This window comes from Hyla sarda, chromosome 2 (assembly GCF_029499605.1).
Source record: "Hyla sarda isolate aHylSar1 chromosome 2, aHylSar1.hap1, whole genome shotgun sequence".
NCBI lineage: Eukaryota > Metazoa > Chordata > Amphibia > Anura > Hylidae > Hyla > Hyla sarda.
In genome coordinates, this window is record NC_079190.1 from 101,632,321 (window position 1) to 101,655,882 (window position 23,562).

Consider the following 23,562-nt stretch of genomic DNA (forward strand, 5'->3'; position numbering starts at 1 on the left):
TTATAAAAATGTAATCAACCCTCCCCAAAAAAAAAAAAAAAAAAAATTAATGTCACATCACATCCCAGAAAAAAAAACTGATTAAAAAGTCTCATCTACTTCAAAAAGGTAAACAAAAACTAAAGATCGCAGAACCCAAAAAGCAACAAGTAAAAAACAATCTTACCATTATTGGCTTGTCCTGAAATGTTTTAACTTCTTCCCTTAAATATTTAAAAGCCTGTGGGTGTGAGAAGAGGATGAATGTACAAAAAAAAAACTAAAAATATTTTGTCATTGTGTTACATAGCATTGTAGGCTATCAAATAACTGCAGAGAGGCTCTTTGCTCTATGTAATCTTAGCTTCTTCACTTTTGGGGATTCCCTTAGTGCAGTCCAAATTTCCCATTCATGCACTGCTCTTGCTCTGTTCTACATAGAAACAGAATGTGTCGGCAGATAAGAACCATTTAGCCCATCTAGTCTGCCCAATATTTATGAATACTATAAACAGTCCTTTTCCTTATCTTATATGAAGGATAGCCTTATGCCTATCCCATGCATGCTTAACCTCCTTCACTTTATTTTCAGCTACCACTTCTGCAGGAAGGCTATTCCATGCATCCACTACTCTCTCAGTAAAGTAATACTTCCTCATATTACTTCATAAACCTTTGCCCCTCTAATTTACAACCATCTCCTCTTGTGGTAGTTTTCTTTTAAATATACGCTCCTCTCATTTCAGTGTTTATTTTCTTTATTTAAAAGTTTCTATTATATCCCCTCTTACAGTGTAGCAAGTGATATTTACGGTCTTAAAAGGAGTACTGTTGCTGTTTTTGTTACAATGTCATTGTGCCCGGGCTGCAAAAAAATAAAAAATAAACTTAAACTCCACTTGTCACACCGATATAGTTCTTCTATCTTCTGGCCCGCTCTTCTTCCTGCTTCCGTGTGCACGGATTGTCACACTGCGATCAGCGTATCACCAGCCCCAGCCGGTGATAGGCTGAGCGCAGTGTCATGTAAGGAGCCTGGACCCTGCCTTCTCCCTGCTGCCCAGGCCTGACACTGCGCTCAGCCTATCACCGGCCAAATCGGGACATTGCTGCGGCAATCGATATGCTGATTGCAATGAGACGTTCCGTGCACACGGAAACAGGAAGACTACCAGGACAGGAGGACCAAAAAGCTATATCGGCGCAACGGGGGAGCAACGAAAGGTATGTTAAAGTTTTTTTTTTTTTTTCTTATTGCAGCCCGGGCACAAATGGGATCAAAAACAAAGTAAAATAAAAAAAAAAACTCACAGCTGAGTTTCAGTGTATTCTCTACAATGAGGCTTCCCACTGCTCTGCTCGGTCTCCGGTTTGTGACTAATAAGGTCTCTTTCTGTTATCTCTTACAGGATAGAGGCAGGGGAGAGCAGTGTGAAGGAGGAACTCAGCACAGCACAGGAGCACAGCATTCACAGATTGTATATACAGAAAGTGAGTCAGGGGAGTAACTGAATTTAATATCAATAACTCATTTATATAGCACCATATTCCAAAGTGCTGTACAAAGATTTCCATCACACACACTGGTCCCTGTCCTCACAAACTAAATTCAAAATTTCTAAAATGAGTACCCTTCACACAGGAGAAAAAAAACAGTATAATTACTAGTGAAAAAAGTTAAAATCATTTGCTAGAGTCAGCCATTTGTACGCTACGGACAAAGGCCATACAAAAAGAATAATAAAACACCATCTCACCTGTTGTGCATCAGTGTCAGACTGGAATGTAACATACCAGTTATTGTTGTGAGCAAATTCACAACTTATGACTTTAGGACAATTTTCATTATCGAATAGTGCTTTCACCTCCTGTAAGACACCAAAGAAAGTTATTAGACGTGACAATTTATCTTCAAACTGAAGAGGGGAATGATTCTGAACAGAGAGGAGCGAATCGAAGCTGACGAACACAAATTAGTTACGAATTTCATGAAATATTCGATTCGCAACGAATGCTAATGAATCGCTTCATTAGACTCCATTTAGTGGGAGTTAAAATTTCAATTTCAAAATCCTCAATTTCAATTTAAAAATCTTACATTTCAATGGTCTCCTCATGCTTCAGCCACCTCTAGGCTGTGCCATTCAGCCAAAATATTGTTTAGAGATGCTGCTGAGCCTGGGCCTAAAAAATTATGGTAGCAGTAGCTACCATATATCTTATTTAAATTTCAAAATTCATCTTAATCTTCGGGATTGTGAAGCCCTAGTGTCTACTCATGCTGCTGCCAGTTCCACACTGTGCCATTCAGCCACTATATGTCTCCTCATGCTTCAGCCTCATCCAAGCTGTCATTAAGCCACTATATGGTCTCCTCATGCTGCCAACACCTCCACACTGTCATTCAGCCACTATATGGTGTCCTCATGCTGCCAACACCTCCACGCTGTGTCAGTCACTATATGGTCTCCTGACACTGATGCCACCACCAGGCTCTGTCATTGTGCTGCTATGCGGCAGTGATTCTAAGAGCGATGCCGGTAATCTGCAGGTTATTCTGAATAACAGTATTATTTCACTACCCCAGCACACTCCATATGCGTTTTAGAACACACCAAAGTGTTCTATACCCCTATAGAGGCTGTATGTAGGCTAGAAATAGCCATTTCTAATATAGATTCGCCACGAATAAAAAAAAATTTCGGCCAAATCAAATTTTTCTAAAGTTTGCTCATCTCCAATTCTGAACACAATTTTAAACAGTGAAAATTTTTACAATTTAAGGGGGAGGAATACTCAATTTATAAATAGTTGTTTTTTGCGTTTGTTACATTAGTGTTTTTAGGAAAAGCACCACTTTTTTGGAGGAGCTTGAGGGTGTATTCACACATACAGTATCCTGCACATACTGGATGGGCAGGATTTGAAGTTGCAGAGTTCAATGAAAACAAAATGATTAAACAGCTTCAAATCTTGCAATCTTAATCCCCTTGCACCATTCCTCCTCCCTCTTATCCCCTTTTGCCATATCGGATAATAATGGCACAAGGGGATTAAGATGGAGGAGGGAAATGGCAAAAGGGGATCAGATGGAGGGGGGAATAATGACACAAGGGGATTAAGATGGAGGGGGGGGGGGGTTGATTATCCCCCTACATCTTAATCCCCTTGTGCCATTATTCCCCCCCCCCTCCCTCTGATCCCCTTTTGCCATCCCCCCCCCCCCCCCCTCCATCTTAATCCCCTTGTGCTATTATTATCCGATATGGCAAAAGGGGATCAGAGGGAGGAGGAATAATGGCACAAGGGGATTAAGATGGAGGAGGAATAATGGCAAAAGGGGATCAGAGGGAGGGGAGAATCATCAAACCCCCCCCCCCTCCATATTAATCCCCTTGTGTCATTATTCCCCCTCCTCCATATTAATCCCTGTGTGATTCTTTCCTCCCTCCCTCTGATCCCCTTTTGCCATTCCCCCCCCCCCCCACCTCCATCTTAATCCCCTTGTGCCATTATCAGATATGGTGAAAGGGGATCAGAGGAAGGGGGAATGACGCAAGGGGATTAAAATGGAAGGGGGAATGGTGCAAGGGGATTAAAATGGAAGGGGGAATGGCACAAGGGGATTAAGATGGAAGTGGGAAAATGGCGCTAGAGGATCAGAGGGAGGGAGGAATGATGGCACAAGAGACTAAGATGGAGGGTGGGGGGGGGAGGGTTGATTATCCTCCCCCCTCTCCATTTTAACCCCCTTGTGCTATTATTCCCCTTCCATCTTAATCCCCATTTGCCATATTGGATAATTGCACAAGGGTATTAAGATGGTGGGGGAATAATAGCACAAGGGGATTAAGATGGAGGTGGGATGCATTAGTATAAAGGTAAGAACAGGCCTTTTGTCCGCGGGTACCCGTCGCACGCAAGTCCCGCATGGGGGGGTTCCCGCGGACATACTTTCAGGCCTTGGGGGTACGGTCGGCTAAAAGGTTGAGAACCACTGCCCTATGCAAAAGGATAGGTGATAAGATGTCTGATCACGGGGGTCCTGCTGCTAGGGACCCCCGCGATCTCCCTGCTGCACCCAGCATTCGTTTAGAGTGTCTGGTGCAGCGCCGGAGCACACCGGAGGCTCGTGAAGTAACGAGCCGCCGCCCTGCATCGCCAGTCATCCGACACAGAGCAAAGTTCGCTCCGTGCACCGGATGTCGGGGGTGCCACAGCAGAGATCGCAGGGGTCCACAGCAGCGGGACCCCAGCGATCAGACCTCTTATGCCCTATAGGATAAGATGTCTAGGGTTGGAGTACTCTTTTTCATATCAGCTGGTTCCAAAAAGTTAAACAGATTTGGAATTACTTCTGTTACAAAATCTTAATCCTTCCAGTACTTAGCTGCTGTATGTTCCAGAGGGAGTTGTGTAGTTCTTTCCAGTCTGACCACAATGCTCTCTGCTGCCACCTCAGAAGAAGCATATCCCCATAGCAAACCACTCCTACCTCTAGACAGTTCCTGACATGTAGACAGTTCCTGACATGGACAGAAGTGTAAGCAGAGAGCACTGTGGTCAGAGTGAAAAGAACTACACAACTTCCTCTGTAGCATACAGCGGCTGATAAGTACTGGAAGGATTACAATTTTTTTAATAGAAGTAATTTACAAATCTAACTTTTCTGGTACCAGTTGATTTGAAATAGTTTTCCACCCAAAAATTCCGCTTTAACCTTTTTTGGCTGAAAAACTCTGCAGCCAGATGTAGACTGGAAGTCAAAGAGAAATTTAAAACCTTACAAAATACTTTATGGCCTTATTCCTCTCTTACAGTTTATTTTTGTTGGGTCAGTGGGGAGCTTAATCCCAATCTATGTAGAAGAGAAGAGAAGCAGTTCATAGTAACCTGATTGCGCTTTTATTCAAAATGCAGCATGCTCTGATTTGGCATTTGTTTTGGCAGATTCTGGCATTTTTCTGGCTTAAAAGAATGAAGATTACTTTCAGACCTAGCACTGCAGTCTCCTACAGGTTTTTAACAAAAGTGCAACCAGGTAGAAAACCAGATAGGTCCCCGAGACACCTCTAAAAAACTATGAATAATAAATTACAGGAAACACTTTTAAAACTCTGGTATCTCTGGAATGGAGCGTGAGCCAACCCATCCCTCCTTTTTTGACTGGAAAGCAAGGGCTCTGATCTCATGATCACTGGGGCTTCTAGAAGCCAGACCCCTGTGATCAGACACTTATTCCCTATCCAGTTCTCGGATGGTGTTATTTAACAGATAAAAAAAGCTTCTACATCACACACTGCTGGGACCTAGAAGCCTGCAGAGCGCAGTGACTAGTTATGGCTTGGTCTCCACCCCAATGTCTACTTTGGAGGAGTCATTTGCATTGCCTGCATGCCGGATTAAAGTATTATTTCGGCCTTTAGACTTCTAAGCACCTTCCCGTAGGCTTCCATTGAGAGGGTGGAGTATGACGTGCCGTCAAGACTCCGCCCTGTGTGACAACGCTCCGGCCCTGTGATCGACAGTAATCAGACCCGGAGCGAACACGCTCCGGGGACTGATTATAAATGGGGTGCGGCATGCTAGATCACGGGGGTCTCCGGCGGCGGGACCCCCGCGATAGGCATCTTATCCCCTATCTTTTGGATAGGGGATAAGATGTCTAAGCGCCGGAGTACCCCATTAACATATTTTGCTGGACAACCCCTTTAAGACAATGTGGCTAGGTAATATTTGGTCAAGGACAGACATCATAAAGAAGGTACTGTACCTCCACAGGAGTTGTTTCTGGGATTTCACGTAGAATTATAATACATCTTTTGTGGTTTGGTCTCACTTTCTCTCCATTTTCATCAACTTGTACCACAGGAGTAGCTAAAACCAAAATGAAAACAGACCATGACAGAGAAGTGGATTATGGCAATCAAAAAAATGTAATAAAATAAATAATAATTAAAAAGAAATGTTAAACTAAAACGCAACCAACTATCTATGGTGCCGGATATAAATCACCATCAGCAAAGCACAAAAGCTGATAATTCCAAGCCCACAAACCATACATGAAAGAAAAGCAATACACAACAGAACAGATGGTACTACTTACAACGTAGAACTTCAACAATAAGGTCCATGTCAGTGGTCAGCTTCTTTATCCCTTCCATATTTGCAATTGTCCATATTGGTACAAACTGATCACTGTCCATTTGCGACATCAAGTATAAGTCTTTAGATAGGTTCTCTCTGCAGCCAAAATGTATCAAAAATGATCATATTTTATAATACACCACCACCCCACAGCCTTTCACACAATCAATAAATACAAATAAGAAAAATCCTACACACCTTGAAAAGCAGAATTCTAATTGTTTCTTCAGACATTCTTTCAGATCTTCTGCAGAAACAGCTTGTGGAACACTTGAAGTGCTTTCACCTTCATAAATACATAAAGAGAAATTAAAATATCACTCTGGCTACTAAATTTAGGTTGAACACTAATAATGACTCCTAACCACAGGCTACAGACACATTTGCATTTATTTTTTCTTCAATGTGTAATATATAGGGGGAAAAATTTGATTGGTTTAAATTATAATGTTTAACTAGTCATGACACATGTCAAAAATGTGCTGAGACCACCATTGATCTTTAGATCTGGCAGGAAGAAGTGCACGGCCATATGCTTCACTTCTTATCGGCCCGCCTGATTCATTTCATTGCAGGAGAAAAGCTTGATAGACTTACAATAAAGTCTGTCTCCTGCAATGAGGTGGTGAGTCTAGTAGGGATCTTTAGAGACTGGTAGGAGTCTCAGCACTCAGACAAGTCAATAGTTTATTTTAAATGACTAACACTAAAAAATAAAAGGAGACATTTTTTTTGGGTCAAACACAAGAGGTAACCACTCAGAGTGAGCGATGTTTCAACCTGAATTTCAACAAGACATCTGTGAAGTTCAGAGAGCTAGAAGCAGCAAGAAGCTGCAAGGCACCTAATGGTCTAGCCTGGCAGCTACATGCTATTCTCAGCAATCCTCCACAGATGTCTGAAAGACCAGGTTGGAATGACGGCAATGGTTCCCTGGATACTAGAATTAAGTCAAATTAGTTCCTTCTTTAGCATCTTAAAAAGGGTATTCCAGGCAAGGAACACTTCACTGTTCAATACAGAGATAGGGGTCGCGTGTGCACGCACGCAAGTGTTAAATGGGCACTGTCACCAACTTAATTTTTTGATATGTTGTAGTACTTATGTACTACAACATATCTCTAATATACTTTTGTTTTTTTTTTTCATCAAAAAGGTTTAATTTACATTTAAAAACCGGCCACTGAAAAAGGACAGATTTTGGAGTGGCAATCAGTCCTTTTTCAGTTAGGCTGCACTCGCTCTCTGCCTGTCAATCAGACAGGTGGGAGCGAGCGCATTGGCTCCCTGGCCACTGGCTGGGAGGCCACTCCTCTCGCACATCACCGCCTCGTTGCCGCCGCTGTCCCTGCACGCCCGCTGCCGGACTCTGCAGTAACTGCAAGTGTAACGAGGGAACGGGCTAGTGCTGTATCGGGTGGGGGGGGGGGGGGGCTAGCGCCATAGCGCCGCTTGTAACTAACTAATAGTTTATCTACACAGGGTGCCTCCAGCTGTTTCAATACTACAACTCCCAGCTATCCTTTAAATTATTTTACAATTTTTTATTAGAGAGCAACTTATTCACATTTAAACAGGGTTAATTTATTTTAATTTAACATTTTTTAAGTCTCCACAGGGGACTTTTTATAGCAATCTTTTGATTGCTAATAATGCATAGGCATAGCACTGATCCATGTTATCTGCAATCTATTTCTATGGTCTGTCAGAAGTAATATAGTTGTTTGGTAATAGAGCTTTACAGGAAGATTTTACCTCTTATCTACACTGACAAGAAGACTTGTGAAAGCTCTTTACATAGCTGTCTTAGCCTCTCTAACATACTGAGACAACAGGTGGCATCTCAGTAAAGGCACCTCTCCCTTCTGGGTCACAAGACCCTAGAACCAGCACACGAATGCATATGCATCCCCTAACATGACCCAGAGGGGATAGGATCTCAGTGAAATGTGATCTATTGTTTTAATGGGAGGGTGAGCCTCATACTGCACACTGTCTGAGATGGCAGGTCTGCGTGAAAAAGGAAACTACAAGTCTTCTTACAAGGGGGAGCAATATAAAATTTTACAGAAAAGCTCAAATGTCAATATCAACTATATTAGTAAGGTATTTATTTTTAACACATCTTCAACATTAAGGTACTGAACACTAAATGGGTACAGTCAGAAAAAAAAAGGGATTTGCTGTACAGACTGACCAATCACGAGTCGGAATTAACTAATTTTGTAAGTCTATGGGGCCGGGTATGTGGCCACGGGCTTCTCTCTTAGCTTGTTCTCATCAGCCAATGTCTGAACACTCAAACCCCAACCGATAGACTTTTGACATGTCCATAGGGTCATAAATTGACAAGTAATCTTTAAAGGGGTATTCCGGCTTTATACGTTCTATCCCCTATCTAAAGGAAAGGGATAAGATGTATGATCACAAGGGTGGCGCCGATGGGGACCCAAGTGATCTCTGTGCAGCGCCCGGCATTTTGTGCCGGGTGCTGCCTCCGAGTCGGGCAGCACAGAATTCCCGGGTGCTGCACAGAGATTGCAGGGGTCCCCAGCAGCGGGACCCCTGCGATCATACATCTTATCCCCTATCCTTTGCATAGGGGATAAGATGTATAAAGCTGGAATACCCCTTTAACTGGCTTGCAATGGCTTACTTTAATCACAGAAGTGGGTCTGCAACCCTTTAACGCATGGCACCAAGACAATAGTTGCTGGGACTAGCGATTCGCTGCCATGGTCACGTGTTGCTGGGCAACATGGCACATAAAATGAAACCAGAAGGCACCTAGAACCACAATCGGCATATTAGAAACACCAGTGCTTTCAGAGGGCAGTTATGTTTGAGAAACTTAAGAGGTCCACAATGAAAAGGGTTATCCAAAGCATAAATGGTTAACCATGTTTATTTAAAACTATTAAACTCCTTTCAGGACGAGAGGGCAAAAAAATAACGATAAGCAAAAGGGAGAAAAATAAGACTTAAATTCCTTGTGGAAGGAAGGATCTCTAGGTTATCTCAAATGACAAAACCGCCAAGGAACCATTTTATCTACACATAAGGAAGTTCATAATCTTTAAAATGCTGAAAACACATCTCTCTGTCTCCTATTAACGCAAGAACGCACAGACGGTCAAATAATAAGCAGACCAGAGCTTAGAAATAGAATAAAAAGAGTAAAACTACATTGGATGCCCATGTTCTCTGTATTATGATTTACCTGAAACCTCAAACATTTGGTATCCAAGTTCGTCTTGTACTAATAAGTCCATTCCATTGGCTGCTGCTTCCTCTAACTGAAGGCCATTCGTATTCACTTCACAAGAGGGGGAATACATTACTTCAAAGGGTTTACACGTGTCACCTAGTCCTTCTAGATTGCCTGCATAAAAGAACAAAGGCTTTATTAGAATAAGAAAACTTCCAAGGCAAACATTACTTTATAAGATCTCATATTTGATATCATTATCCTCAAAGGGCATTAACCATGCAAAAATAATACTAACAGTAAGAACATATTGAAGTGTACAACATAAACCTGAACTTCCTCACTGAACAACAGAACTTTAGCAGCAAGCTTTGCGTTTCTATTTTATGCAACGTGTCCTACTGCAGTTTATACAGAGCCCATGTCACCAGCAGAACAGCAACACGTGCAGGCTAAGGCATAACTGATGATAAAAGGCAGAATTTGGGCATTTATTGTGCATGCCGGATAAGGGAACACAGCAAGAAGAGATACTCTATTCGACGCAGACTTAAAGAATTGTCCAGCCTTCTGTGAATAAAGCTTCATTTTAGACAGAAGTGCAATAAACTTAAATTACCCTCGTCTAAAGTAGGGATCGACCAATATTGATTTTTTAGGCCGATACCGATAATCTGTGGCCTTTCAGGCCGATAGCCGATAACTTATACCGTTAAGTTATCGGCTATTTCTCCCCCCACCGGCCACCAAGGTGCGGCGGCAGATCATTGATTTAAAGCAGGCACTTTAAATCAATGACCTGCACGGCTTTTGCGGGGCCAGAGACCGCCGCCCCCGCCCACTTCTCTCCCCCTGCTGGTCCTTAGTCCAACCACCGCCGCCCCATTGCCTCCCCCATGCCCGGTTTTATAATTACCTGTTCCCGGGGGTCCGCGCTACTTCTGGCTCCGGCAGCATCCTGAGCTGTCACTGTGCGCACTGACGGTGACGTCGCGCTGAGGACATTGTGCAGCGCAGTGTGTAATGCAGGATGCCACAGGAGCCAGAAGTAGCGCGGACTCCGGTAATTATAAAACGGGGATGGGGGAGGCAATGGGGCTGTGGCGGTCTCTGGCCGGGACAGGGGGGGGCTTTGCTCGGTGTGGGGGCGTAGCGGTGTGGTGGGGGCGGTGCATTATCAGATTAATCGGCAAAGTGATTGCCGATACCGATAACGTCCAAAATCGTGAATATCGCCCGATTATATCGGCCAAACCGATAATCTGTCGATCCCTAGAAAAGAGACCTATCAATGAAGGCAGGCAGAAGTGACCAGGGACCGCCTCAATGACTCAAGGTTCAGGCAGCATGAAAGTGATGACAGGTTCCCTTTAATGAGGATGACAAAGGCTTGTTAGCAACACAAATAAGTTATGAAGGACAAAACAGGCCAACCTTCTGTGTGCGTTTCTGTTGTGGCCACTGCCTCATCCCAAGACTCCTCTGTGCCATTGACAGTCTCAGAAGCTTCAGTGTTTCCTTGTGGGATTTCCTGCCATACTTTTGCATTAGGATTCAAACCAGCACCTTTAGACACCACCTAATTAGAATAAGAAGTCAAAATTACAAAAATACAGGTTTAAACCGAACACTTCCAAAAGGCAACAAAGTTGGAGTGAGCTCACACTTAAAAAGCGCACTACATTCCAGGAATACATCCACATACCGGCACTGTAGTATGCAGACCACTGAGTTCACATGGCCAAATGTAGTCTACCGGTGACTTATTTTGTGGGATATGTTCCGAAACGGATTTAGTCACAAGACAACTTTGTTCGGTCTTTTGAACTCAACAGGCCCACTGTGAGATGACTGTGGTATAGGTCAGCATACCATTTTGTCAGGATGATTTATATCTAGAGCTTAGTGTATTTTTAAAGTGTGAACGCAGCCTTAATGTCTTTTTACACACTGTTTCAGAAACAAAATACATATATTAATGTGAAAAATTGTCCAACGTCAGCAGAGGATATCCTGGATTTGCTTGGCTGACTAAAGTGACGATCTCCCATGACTAGTTTTAATACTGATACTCTGGAGAAAATGACAGATCAATACGAGTCTGGTGTTACAGATAGCATACCCTGAACAAGGGGACCAGTATCAATGACAGACAGAACATGGAACAGAAAGAACTGAATGACAAGGCAACACCATAAAAGAGCAACCCCCTTACCTTCCAAAGCCTAGATAACAGTAAAGAGAAACTGACAGGCTGTTCACCACCACTAAACCCAATATACTGGGTTACAATGCGGGTGAACAGCTTTAAAAATAGTTGTCACTGACTTGAATATGTTTAGTATTTGCAAAGTTATGGACTTTAAATCATTCCTTGCTATTGTGCATCTGTGAGCAATTGAGGCAGGAAGCCGGCTCACAGAGCTCCCCTGCCTCCTCCATATTCACTGAATGGCTTACCTCTAATGAATATGCAAATGTCTTCACTCATGTTACTAGGACATGAGAGTCTGCCAAGGGTAAGGGCTCTTCTCTCTGAGCATAGCACATAAACCTGGCAGGCTCTAGTCAATATCTTTGCATATATATCACGTGGATGGGCCAGAAAGTGAATATTGAGGAGGTAGGGGAGCTCAGCAAACAGGCTCCCCAACTCCATTGCGCACAGGAGTGCAATAGCAAGGAAAGAATAAAGGGTTTAGTGCAGGCTAAAAAAAAACATCATATTGTCTTTAAGACCTCAAACACGTAGCCACTTTACAGCTCCGCTAGGTAATTGTGCTTTAATAGAGTTCCTAATAAGGTACAATGGCCCTATACCATACCCAATTTCACATGGCGAATGTGAAAAAAATATATAGGGTACAATGAGACTACAAAGTACAGAGGTATTCTCCACAAGAAGCATTGCTCCTATGGGTGAACATGCCCTTACAGAATTCAGCAGAGCAGAACACCTGATGAATGGACTAACCTCAGAACTGTATTATATTTCAGAATTGCATTCGGAATTCTGGCAGTGATTTTGGGAATATAAATCATTGCAGGATGACTAGCAGTTTACTGCTTTATTGTAGGATCACACATGCCATATTTTGCTGCATATTTTCCTACCACGAAGTAAATAGGCAGCAACGTCAGCTGCATATTTTTCAGGGTCCTCTCCCCCTCTAGTTCAGTCGGCACGTTTATCTGTATAATGCTCAACGGTCCCATGTTAGTGTTATGTACTGTTATCTTTATCATATGTAAAGTTCCCTGGAATTTGAAGCTGCAGATTTAAAGCTGAGTTCAGTGATTTAGTCATAAAATCTTGCACATCAAATATGCGCTGGATACTGTTTGTGTGAATCCACCCATAACATGCTAAGAGAATTTAACTGGGCGGCATGAAGAGTGGCTATAGGTTTACATCACAATTCTTCCTAATGCTTCACGTATACATCAGCAACCTCTCAAAATGGGCTCTATTAACATCAACTAGTGACTAAGTTTGGGCAATTTCCTGCATGTACACTTGCATTTCTAAGGCCTAAAAGCATAGTCTACTGCATCACTTACCCCCCTTCCCTAAGGCTAGGTTTCCACTTGCTTGTTTTTTTCTTTACAAGTGAAAAAACGCCAGAAAAACTCCTACAGATTTTCCCTGCGTTTTTACTCTGTGTGGAAATTGCATGTTTTGACCGTTTGGCAGTTATCCTGCAGGCGTTTTTTTTTGTTTTTAGAATTTTGTTGGGTGCCAAAAAGAATTAAAATGACGCAGTAGGGAACGAGATGTATATTTTTTAGAAGGGAATCTATTAATTTTCAATCAGGGACCAATTTATGTAAGGCGGCAGGGACATAAAAATGTAGCCGACAATATAAAAAAACAATAAAGGGCCATTTAATAGTAAAAATATATTTTTGTAGTTTTGTGACACTTAATGTACATTTTTATGCCCCTGTCAACTCAATGTTTTATTTCAATGGTAACCTACAAAATTAAATTAAAAAAAGCCAACGCCATCCTTTTTTGGATTCCTAAAGTCAAAGAATAAAAACCACCTGCAAAAACACCAATGTTAAAACACAGATGGCTTTTACCGAAAAAAGCCAAAGTCTCAACATGAGGTAATTTTTCAAAAATTGCCAGGGAGGCCAAAATTTCAATAAAACGCCAAAAGGATTTAAAAAAAAAAAGCCAAACTGAATAATGCCAAGTGGATATAGCATTTTGCAGTTTCCTATTGACTTGCAGCTAACATCTGGTTGCTGTGTTTTTTTCAAGGAAAAAACGCTGTGCGGCAGAATTGGCATTTGAGGAGTTGTTGCAAAAAAACTAAAACCTAAGTGGAAACCTAGCCTTACTGGCAGACACATGTATTTGGCCCATAATGGCAGACTTCACATGGATTCAGTGACAGTACTTCGATGACCAAGTACATATACTAAGAAGAACTGTCCTAGTAGAAGGTTCTTTTATGTAAAGATAAAATATCACTGACAGGCCATGATCACTGGACGTCCGAACTCTGGAAACCCCCCTGGACCTACTGATCTAGTTCTGTGTCCTTTGCACAGAGGTGCTCCAGACATCAAAACTGTGCAAGGAAGGGCACTCCTCCACTAAAAAGGTCTTGTACTTCAACTGCGGAGCAAAAAATAGTGAGGGTCAGAAGATCTGGGACCGTGTGAATCCTAAGTGATGGAATACGGAAAGTGGAGTTCTGACACATATTACCTTTAGTTTTTGGTCAATTGTAGGAGGTCATTTAAGCAGCAGTATGTAATTTTAGGTTATGGATGCCTTTTTTGTACTAGACTAAAAGCCAAAGTTATTGAATTTACATTATGCAAATTTTAGTTTCCCTACAATTTTCGAGTTCCAGCTATAGGATGGGATAACCAGAGGTCACCCATTTCCCATGCTCCCTAAATGCCAGAACAAAAACAAAACCCACAGGAACAGGCCATCGCATACTAAAGCCAAGCACCTACCCTGTGTATTTACTCTTCTACCAGTCAAACGAGGCCTCCGTTGCTGTAAGTGATGTCACTGTCTCCAAGTACATTAGTCAGATACAAACACTGGCAGTGTCATAAAACGGCTGCTCTCATTGTATGGTAAATAGCAGGCACACAAAAGCTATAGGACAAACACACACACTTACATTTCAATACAAGTGAATGGATGTGGACAAACAGGTTCGGCCAAGGAATCAGTAAAACCTACTGGCCAGCAGAGTATGTTCTACTCCTGTTTGTTGAGGAACATCTACCCCTAAAATATAAAGGGGGAGATTCATTATTGGGTTTATGTAGCTTTTTGACAAACTTATCACAATTTCTATAATTCTGCATAGAACATTTATCCAATATTTGCAACACGCTAAAAAGTGTGAAATGGTGACTAGAGATGAGCGAACTTACAGTAAATTCGATTCATCACGAACTTCTCGGCTCGGCATTTGATGACTTATCCTGCATAAATGAGTTCAGCTTTCAGGTGCTCCGGTGGGCTGGAAAAGGTGGATACATTCCTAGGAAAGAGTCTCCTAGGACTGTATCCACCTTTTCCAGCCCACGGGAGCACCGGAAAGCTGAACTAATTTATGCAGGAAAAGTCAGCAAATGCCGAGCCGAGAAGTTCGTGACGAATCGAATTTACTGTAAGTTCGCTCATCTCTAATGGTGACTATAAGACTAGTTTTCATCTGTCCTATACACAAAGTGGGCTGACAGGCACATCCTCGAGTTTGCCAACGAATCCCATTAGCATTTATTAGATACCTATACAGACACATTGGCCCTGATTTACTAATGTCAACCCTACTCTCTCGGGTTGCGCTTCCAAATTTGTGTCGCATAGCCCACGCAACACTTTGTCCGACACAAAATACCATCACCCGTAAAATGGCCGTTGTCCAAAAAAGGGCGTGTTCCCAACAAAAAAAGAAAAAAAACTCCGAATATGATGAAAAACTCACAGGAAAATGTGTGAATTTTGCTTCACCAAAACCCAACAGCTCTGAGTTGTCGGGAAATTACTCAGAACCGAGTGAATCCTACATCCATTATGGAACAGAGTGTGTCCCATGTTGAGGGTTGTAGTACAGAGGCTGAGGAATTGATCGAAGCAACACCCGGTCCAGAGACCCGATCCGATCAGAATTTATTAAGCAGGGGAGCGGGTAGCATGCTCCTCCACAGCGATGTACAGTGTACTTTTACATAAGTTTTTTAATTCCCTGCCGGGAGCCCTGAATGGCCGTTACTGAGGAGCCATTCAGGGCTCCGTGCGGGGTTTTCAAATAGAAGCGCTGCAGTGGGGAAAGATATATATAGAATCGCTGGAGGGGGGTATATGTCTGGCCCCCCACAGCGCTTCTGTATATCTTATCGCCTGCTGCGCTATTTAGCTCTTGCTCCCCGCAGCACATTTATGTTGGTAATGTCCCCAGCAGCGCATATATATTTCCCCCCCGCAGCGCTATGAATTAAAAGTATTCTTTTAGAAGAGCATTGTGCCAGAAGCCGGACGGCAAGAATACTTGTCATACATAGCGCTGCAGCAGCATCTATATATAGATGTGCTGCAGGGGTCAGATAGCCATATTGGGGGGGGGGGAGAATATATATACATACACACGGGGGTCAATACCTATATAAATGCGCTGCGGTGGGGAATATGATTGCGCTGCGGGGGTCAATACCTATATAAAAAGGCATATAGCGCAGCAGGGGGTAAGATATACAGAAGCTAGGGCTCAACCGATTATCGGTTTGCCTGATATTATCAGCCGATAATCATGATTTTGGGCATTATCGGTATCGGCACCTTGCCGATAATGCCCCCCCCCCCACCATCCCCGCACCCCTGCCGCATTGCCTCCCCCATCCCCGGTTTTAGAATTACCTGTTCCCAGGGCCCGGTGTCCGTGCTACTTCTGGCTCCTGCTGTGTCCTGCATTACTCTGTGCGCTGCGCACTGACTGGTGACGTCCTCAACGTGATGTCATTGTCAGTGCGCACAGTGACAGCTCAGGACGCCGCTGGAGCCAGAAGAAGCGCGGACCCCGGGAACAGGTGATTATAAAACCGGGGATGGGGCAGCGGCAGTGGTTAAACTCAGAACCGGCAGGGGGAGAAAAGAAGGCTGCGGTAGCGTGGACCCCGGGAACAGGTAATTATAAAACCGGGGATGGGGGAGGCAATGGGGCAGCAGCAGTTAAACTCAGGACAGGCAGGGGGGAGAGAAGCGGCTGGCGGCAGCGGTCTCTGGCCCCGCAAAAGCCGCTGCAGTTCATTGATTTAAAGTGCCAGCTGTTCTGTGTTTGCTTCTCACTTTCCTCTCTTTAATTGGATATTTCTGTAGTCATCTTGGCAATACTGCCCGTCAGGGCAGAACACATTTTGTGCAACACAAAAAAATAAATAATAAACCAGGACGGGCGACAAATCAGTAAATCAGGGGGGAAAAAACTGAGTAAAAAGAAAAAAACACTTCATATTAAACACTCGTGGACATTCCGCCATGTGAACAGGGCCTTAAAGGGACCTGCTAAGGACTTTCGTCATCTATTCTTTGTTAGGCTGTGTTCACACATCGTAAGTAGCCTACATTCTGGGTATGCATTGACGTATTTACAGAGTTTTATGCTGATATATACTGTTGTGTCCCCAAGCTTGGTCAATGAGTTAAACGTAGTCTATTAGTTACATGGTATACGTTCTAAAATGGCCCTAATGTTATCACAAGCAGATATTGGGTCATTGAACAAAACAGACCAGTCTGGGATACACCACAGTATACATCGGCACACAACATATACCCCAAACATAACATTTATTTAGTGTGAACACAGCTTTGATGCTACTACAGCTGGATTCAGGCACAATTCACTAGATAAAGCGGATGTCCATTCAAACAAAAAGGTAGATGGCAGCTGAAACGGCTACGATACCACATAAGCCAAAAGCAGCTGAGGAATGGCCAAATATTATAAACCTGACAAGACAGTAACTATTCTGCTGGGTGAAAGGCTAGAAATCCATTATAATAAAGTATTGCATCATTGAGGGTTAACCTTGTGCCAGAATGCTACTGTTCACCTTTACTTTTTATCGCAGGTCTCCTCCGAGCAAGTAATAGTCAGAATTTACAAGCCTGGGACTGACCATTAAATATTCACATTGCCATTTGATTACAGAAGTAATATTCCAATAGCCTCTTCAGATCAAATAATGTCATGACCTTGAAGAGACTTTAACAGGATGCTGGCATTTTGATGTTGAATTGAAGCAGTTCCCCCTTTTTAAGGGGTTATCCAGAATTAGAAAAAACAGCCGATTTCTTCCAAAAACAGCACCATACCTGCCCTCAGGTTGTGTGTGGTATTGCAGCTCAGATCCTGAGGACACAAGTAGTGCTTATATAATAAGTAAGTGGAAAAAAAATAATAAGTGGAAAAAAAAGAACGCCACTAGGTGGCTCTGTTCTGTTCCCTGCTGCAAGTCAAACAGTTAGTTTGGTCTGCTCCCGGCCTGGCAGGAGACCAAACTCAGGAAGTTTGTGCGGGGCATGGCGAGGCACAGCTCTCGCAGGCTTCAGTGACATCACGCCTGCTGGTGAACACCTTTCTCCTGCTGGGAGCTCATACAAAAACTTATGGGCAGGAGAGGTGTTAGGAAATTTGATCTAAGTTTGTTTAGAAAATATGGTTTAATGACAGGTACTCTTTAAAGGGGTACTCCGTCCCTAAGACATCTTATCCCCTATCCAAAAGGATAAGGGATAAGATGTCTGATCATGGGTGTCCTGTCGCTGGGGACCCCCGCAATCTCGAATGCAGCACCCATTGCTCCGTGTCTGAAGCCTCACGACCACGGGTCTGGAGTATCGTGATGTCATGACTCTACCCCTTGTGAAGTTACGCCCCGCCCCCTCGATGTAAGCCTATGGGAGGAGGCGTTGCGGCCGTCCTTTGGATAGGGGATAAGATGTCTTAGGGCGGAGTACCCCTTTAAAAGGAGAAGATCCTGTTTAACAAACCTATAACCTCACAGGGGGCCGGACCGAGATATAGCCCTAGTGTATCTCCGGATTTCGCATAGAGATGCATGGAGTGGATGTGTCGGCCACAGCTTTACTCATGGGGAGAGACTGGGTGCCAGGTAGGAGATAGTAGGGGTCAGAACCCCCGTTTTTTGACAATTATCCCATAGTCTGCAGATTTTTTAAATGGGACTACTCCTTTAAGGTTCAGAGTCTGGAGAGCACAGACCATGCTCCTCACGACATGTGGTTGTCACTCCAGTCCTCCTTACTTTCTGCATCACACTGTGCACTGTTTGGCAGGAAGAGAGAGCCCTTGATGCTTACAGCGACAGCTCAGGCTTGCAGTTATTTGGCTAGCATTGATAACATTTGGTCTCTGTCCAAGCGGTCACAGTACACATTGTTTAGAAGAGAAGGTTGTGTCATATTAACCTTCACAACCACTCTGTCCAATGTACAGCTGCCCATAGAAGCACAGATAGACCAGCTGCGTATGAGTTCTGATAAGCTGGTATAGCCGCTGTAAGAAAGGGCAACTACTTGTGCATCAACGTCTTGTGGTGTAAAACTCGAACAAATATCGAATGAAAACAATCCAGAAAGGAGTCTCCTATAGACTTCAGAAGGGATTGCTAAGTAGTTATCTATGCACCAGTCTATGCTTAGCAACAATGGTCGCAGATCACGGGTTACAAAGCATCCAAAGCCCAAGTTTAACCAGCAAATTTGTTTTGATGCTTATGTTATCCTTTCAAAATTGCCATAATGACAACATACCCCATAGACCTATCATCCGGGGGTCTCACTGCCACAGTCAGCAGACATCAGGTCAGCCATTGCAGCCCGGGGATCAAACCTGGCATGTCAAGAAAAGCAAGCACAGCACCATGGTTTTATCGCTAGGTGGGGAGCCAACAGTTATAGGCTATTAAAGGGGTTATCCACCATAAGGGGATTTTAGTATGTACCTGGCAGACAGTAATGGACATGCTTAGGAAGGATCTGCGCTTGTCTTGGGGTGAAATGACTATGTTGTGAGATTACCATAACACTGTTGCTAGCTTTTTGTGAACTGGTATTTCCTGTTTGACAACAAATCCCACAATTCCATCTTTCTCCCTCCCACACATCAACCGCCCCACCCATTGAAAAATAAATGAGCTGCATCCATTCAAAAGACCTGTGGTTTTCAATCAGGGTGCCTACAGCTGTTGCATTAGTTGCAGATTGATCTCTCTCAACCCATTGAAGCAGACAGGCTCCCTGTCATCAGCTGACTAGTGAGTCAGGTCTCGGCCACATTGCAAGCTGGGAAAAATCTGACATTTTGTATGCTGGTAAAAAATATTGGAGTGAAAATAACAGAATAATCGTGAGAAACCCCTCAGAACATGTGCAAAGTGTGATTACGTACACACCTAATATCTTGATATTTTCCTAGCAAAACACTTGTGTCACTCCTGCCATAAGGCTAGGTTCAGACTACGGAATTTCTGCCTGCAATTCCCCTTTGAAATTGCAGGCGGAAATTCCACTTGCTAAACTGTATACTTCACACTTTGTGAACAGAAAATCCGCTTTAAAATTTCCGCCTGAAGAATGGCGTTGCTCTTTCTTCAGGCGGAAATCCGTGCCGAACACATTGCAGTCTATTGGAGACTGCAGTGTCTGCACGGTACTAGCGCCGACTGATTCAGTCAGCGCTGGCCGCATGCGGAATCTCCGGGCGGAAGTTTTCTGCCCGAAAATTCTGTAGTCTGAACCTAGCCTAAGGGTAGGCCTAAGGCGTGCTACTTCTAACTGCGTGATCACTGTGAAAGGCCATGATCAACAGTGCTAACTGAAATAAGGCAAGTGAAGACAGTGTTTCCCAACCAGGGTGCCTCCAGCTGTTGCAAAACTACAACTCCCAGCATGCCCGGACAGCCTTTTGGCTGTCCGGGCATGCTGGGAGTTGTAGTTTCACAACAGGTGGAGGCATCCTGGTTGGGAAACACTGAGCTAAGCATTGACAGACATGCGATTCCTGCTGACAAATCTATGATGGCTAGGCATGGATAACTCATACAGGTTCAACTAAGTCAGTCATTGTCAGGTGGTGGGAGTCACGTGCTACCCGCTACTTGTAAATGACTTCTATTAAAAAATATTTACCCTTCCAGTACTTATTAGCAGCTGTATGCTACAGAGAAAGTTATTTTATGTTTGTCTTGTCCACAGTGCTCTCTGCTGACAATTAATGCCCGTATCAGGATCTGTCCAGAGCAGGAGAAAATCCCCATTGAAAACCTATGCTGCTCTGGACAGTTCCTGACACGGACATAGGTGTCAGCAGAGAGCACTGTGGACAAGACAAAAAAAAGAATAGAATTTCCTTTGTAGCATACAGCTGCTAATAAGTACTTAAAGGATTAAGATTTTTTTCCATTTGGAGGATTTTACAATCATCTGGAGAAACGCTGAAGTCAGCTTAAGGCTATGTGTATGTTCACACAGTGGCCCGGATATAATAAAGTGTCTGCGCCACAATTTTGGCTTCTTTCTGGCTGGTTTTGCGCTGCAACATTTCGGTGCCACAATTCAGACATTTTTTTTTTTTTTTAAGTTGCCAAGGGGGGGCGTGCAACTTTTTTTTTTTTATCAACTGTTGCCAGAAAGTTAGGGTGCATTCACACCACGTTTTTGCAATACAGTTCCCGTATACGTTTTTTTATGTGAAAACCGTATGGAACCGTATTGGAAAACGTATGCATTGTCTCTACATTGAAAACCGTATGCCAAAAGATGCATCAGGTTGTGTCCATTTGCATCCTGTACGGTTTTTTTCCTGTACCCAAAACCGTAGTCTACCACGGTTTTAAGTCCGGTTGAAAAATTGTACTAAACTGTACACGTGTTTTTTTTTTTAAACATGGGAGTCAATGGGAACCGTACAGAACTGTATGTGCATATGGTTCCATCCGGTTTTCACCATACAGCTTTTGACTTTGCACAGTTTTTTTTCTTGGAATTTCAAACAAGTAAAACTTTATTCAAAATGGAGTGAAAAGTTAAAAACGCATAAGTTTTTTTTCTTAAAAACGGATGCAATCGGATGTCAGTTTTCAAACCGTATACGGTTTTTAACTATATACGGGTTAAAATTTGTACACACGTTTTGATACGGATTCCTCAAAACCTGACAACTGTTTTTCCTCAAAAACCTGATACGGGAACTGTATTGCAAAAACGTGGTGTGAATGCACCCTTAAACAGATTTGTAAATTACTTCTATTAAAAAATCTTAATCCTTCCAGTACTTATTAGTGGCTGTATACTACAGAGAAAATTATTTTCTTTTTGGATTTCTTTTCTGTCACGACCACAGTGCTCTCTGCTGACACCTCTGTTCATGTCAGGAACTGTCCAGAGCAGCATATGTTTGCTATGGGGATTTTCTCCTGCTCTGGACAGTTCCTAAAATGGATAGGTGTCAGCAGAGAGAACTGTGGTTGTGATAAAAGAAATCCAAAAAGAAAAGAACTTCCTCTGTAGTATACAGCTGCTAATAAGTACTGGAAGGATTAAGATTTTTTAATAGAAGTAATTTACAAATCTGTTTAACTTTCTGGCACCAGTTGATTTAAAAAAAAAAAAAATTCAACCGGAGTACTCCTTTAAATGCATCAGGTGGTGGCCCATAAGTCTGCCACATAGTATAACGTTTTGAAAATGGTATAAACAAGCGTCAAAGTTACCATGGCCCATGATAAACACAACAACACTGAATGGAAGACACAAGCAGAGCTTAATCAAAAACTTGCTTGCTTGCTTTACAAGAAAAAAAAAAAAGAAAAAACCTTAAAGGGTTACTCCGCTACCCAGCGTCCGTAACATTGAGTTGCAAGCGCTGAGTGCAGGCTTCTGCGTGCACGCCCCCTTCGTGACATCACGTTGCGCACCCTTTCCATACACTTTCATTGAGGGGGCAGGCCGTGCTGTCACGAGGGGCTGTGTGCGTGCAATGTTCCGGACGCTGGGGAGCGGAGTAACCCTTTAACTTTTTCAGAGTTTTTTTTTTGTATTGTGGAACATTTTTACAGATATTCTATACAAATCAGGTCTCCGCTTGTAAAGTATTTTGCAACTTTTACGAGTAAAAACAAGAAAGCATTAGAAACCACTCATTTGACTGTAAAATAGCCAGATTACTTCCAAAATATTGCTGTGTACTTTTTTTTTTTCTTTCATGCCTCAATAGACACCCCTAAACTTTACAAGGGAGATTTATCAAAACCTGTCCAGAGGAAAAGTTGCTGAGTTTCCCATAGCAACCAATCAGATTGCTTCTTTCATTTTTTAAAAGGCCTCTGAAAAATTAAAGAAACTGATTGGTTGCTATGGGCAACTGGTCAACTTTTCATAAATCTCCCCCTACGTGTGAACACGGCCTTGTGGTTCCCGTACATAACCGATACGAATGCGGACGATTTCAACCAATACAGTCAATGAATTAAAAACCAAACCAATCATTTTAGCCAATGACAGAGCGTCCTTGTCTGAAATAAAGTTGGCCATGTCTCCAATCATCTGATAGGCTAGTCCTTCACTGCGTGTGGTGCTGTCAGGACTGAACGACTGTTCTGTAACATAACATTCCGGGATTGATCGCTCGACCTTCTCCCAGTGTCACTGATCATGTACGACCAGTCTGACCGACCGCAGCAACCAGTATGGACTAAAATGTGTCTGCAAAACAATCCTATTCACTGGCTATTTCACCAGCAACATACTTCTGTCTAATGTCACAATTAGAGATGAGCGAACTTACAGTAAATTCGATAAGTCACAAACTTCTCGGCTCGGCAGTTGATGACTTATCCTGCGTAAATTAGTTCAGCCTTCAGGTGCTCCGGTGGGCTGAAAAAGGTGGATACAGTCCTAGGAAAGAGTCTCCTAGGACTGTATCCACCTTTTCCAGCCCACCGGAGCACCGGAAAGCTGAACTTATTTATGCAGGAAAAGTAATCATCAACTGCCGAGCCGAGAAGTTTGTGACGAATCGAATTCACTGTAAGTTCGCTCATCTCTAGTCACAATCCTCTACCTAGGGCAGCTCTTCAGATGTTGCAAGACTACAACTCCCCTCATGCTGCCCCACACCATTACATAATGATGGTTATACTTTTGCAACAGCTGGAGGGCCGCA

The 23,562-nt window shown here is 43.1% G+C and overlaps 1 protein-coding gene across 4 annotated transcripts in view; it reads right to left on the reverse strand.

Moving 5' to 3' along the window:
- Window positions 1-23,562, reverse strand: part of LARP4 (La ribonucleoprotein 4) — a 54,895-nt gene that overhangs the window by 17,897 nt on the left and 13,436 nt on the right. For 2 of the 4 annotated variants that reach the window (XM_056562719.1, XM_056562718.1), the window contains exons 2-9: window positions 14,488-14,597; window positions 10,769-10,913; window positions 9,347-9,508; window positions 6,325-6,412; window positions 6,086-6,222; window positions 5,753-5,856; window positions 1,737-1,847; window positions 167-220 (exon numbers count right to left, since the gene is read on the reverse strand). In XM_056562719.1, coding sequence (XP_056418694.1) covers window positions 167-220; window positions 1,737-1,847; window positions 5,753-5,856; window positions 6,086-6,222; window positions 6,325-6,412; window positions 9,347-9,464 — 612 coding nt within the window. In that variant the 5' untranslated portion in view covers window positions 9,465-9,508; window positions 10,769-10,913; window positions 14,488-14,597. The remainder of the gene's footprint in view (window positions 1-166; window positions 221-1,736; window positions 1,848-5,752; window positions 5,857-6,085; window positions 6,223-6,324; window positions 6,413-9,346; window positions 9,509-10,768; window positions 10,914-14,487; window positions 14,598-23,562) is intronic. The other 2 variants (XM_056562720.1, XM_056562716.1) reach the window with 1 other exon arrangement.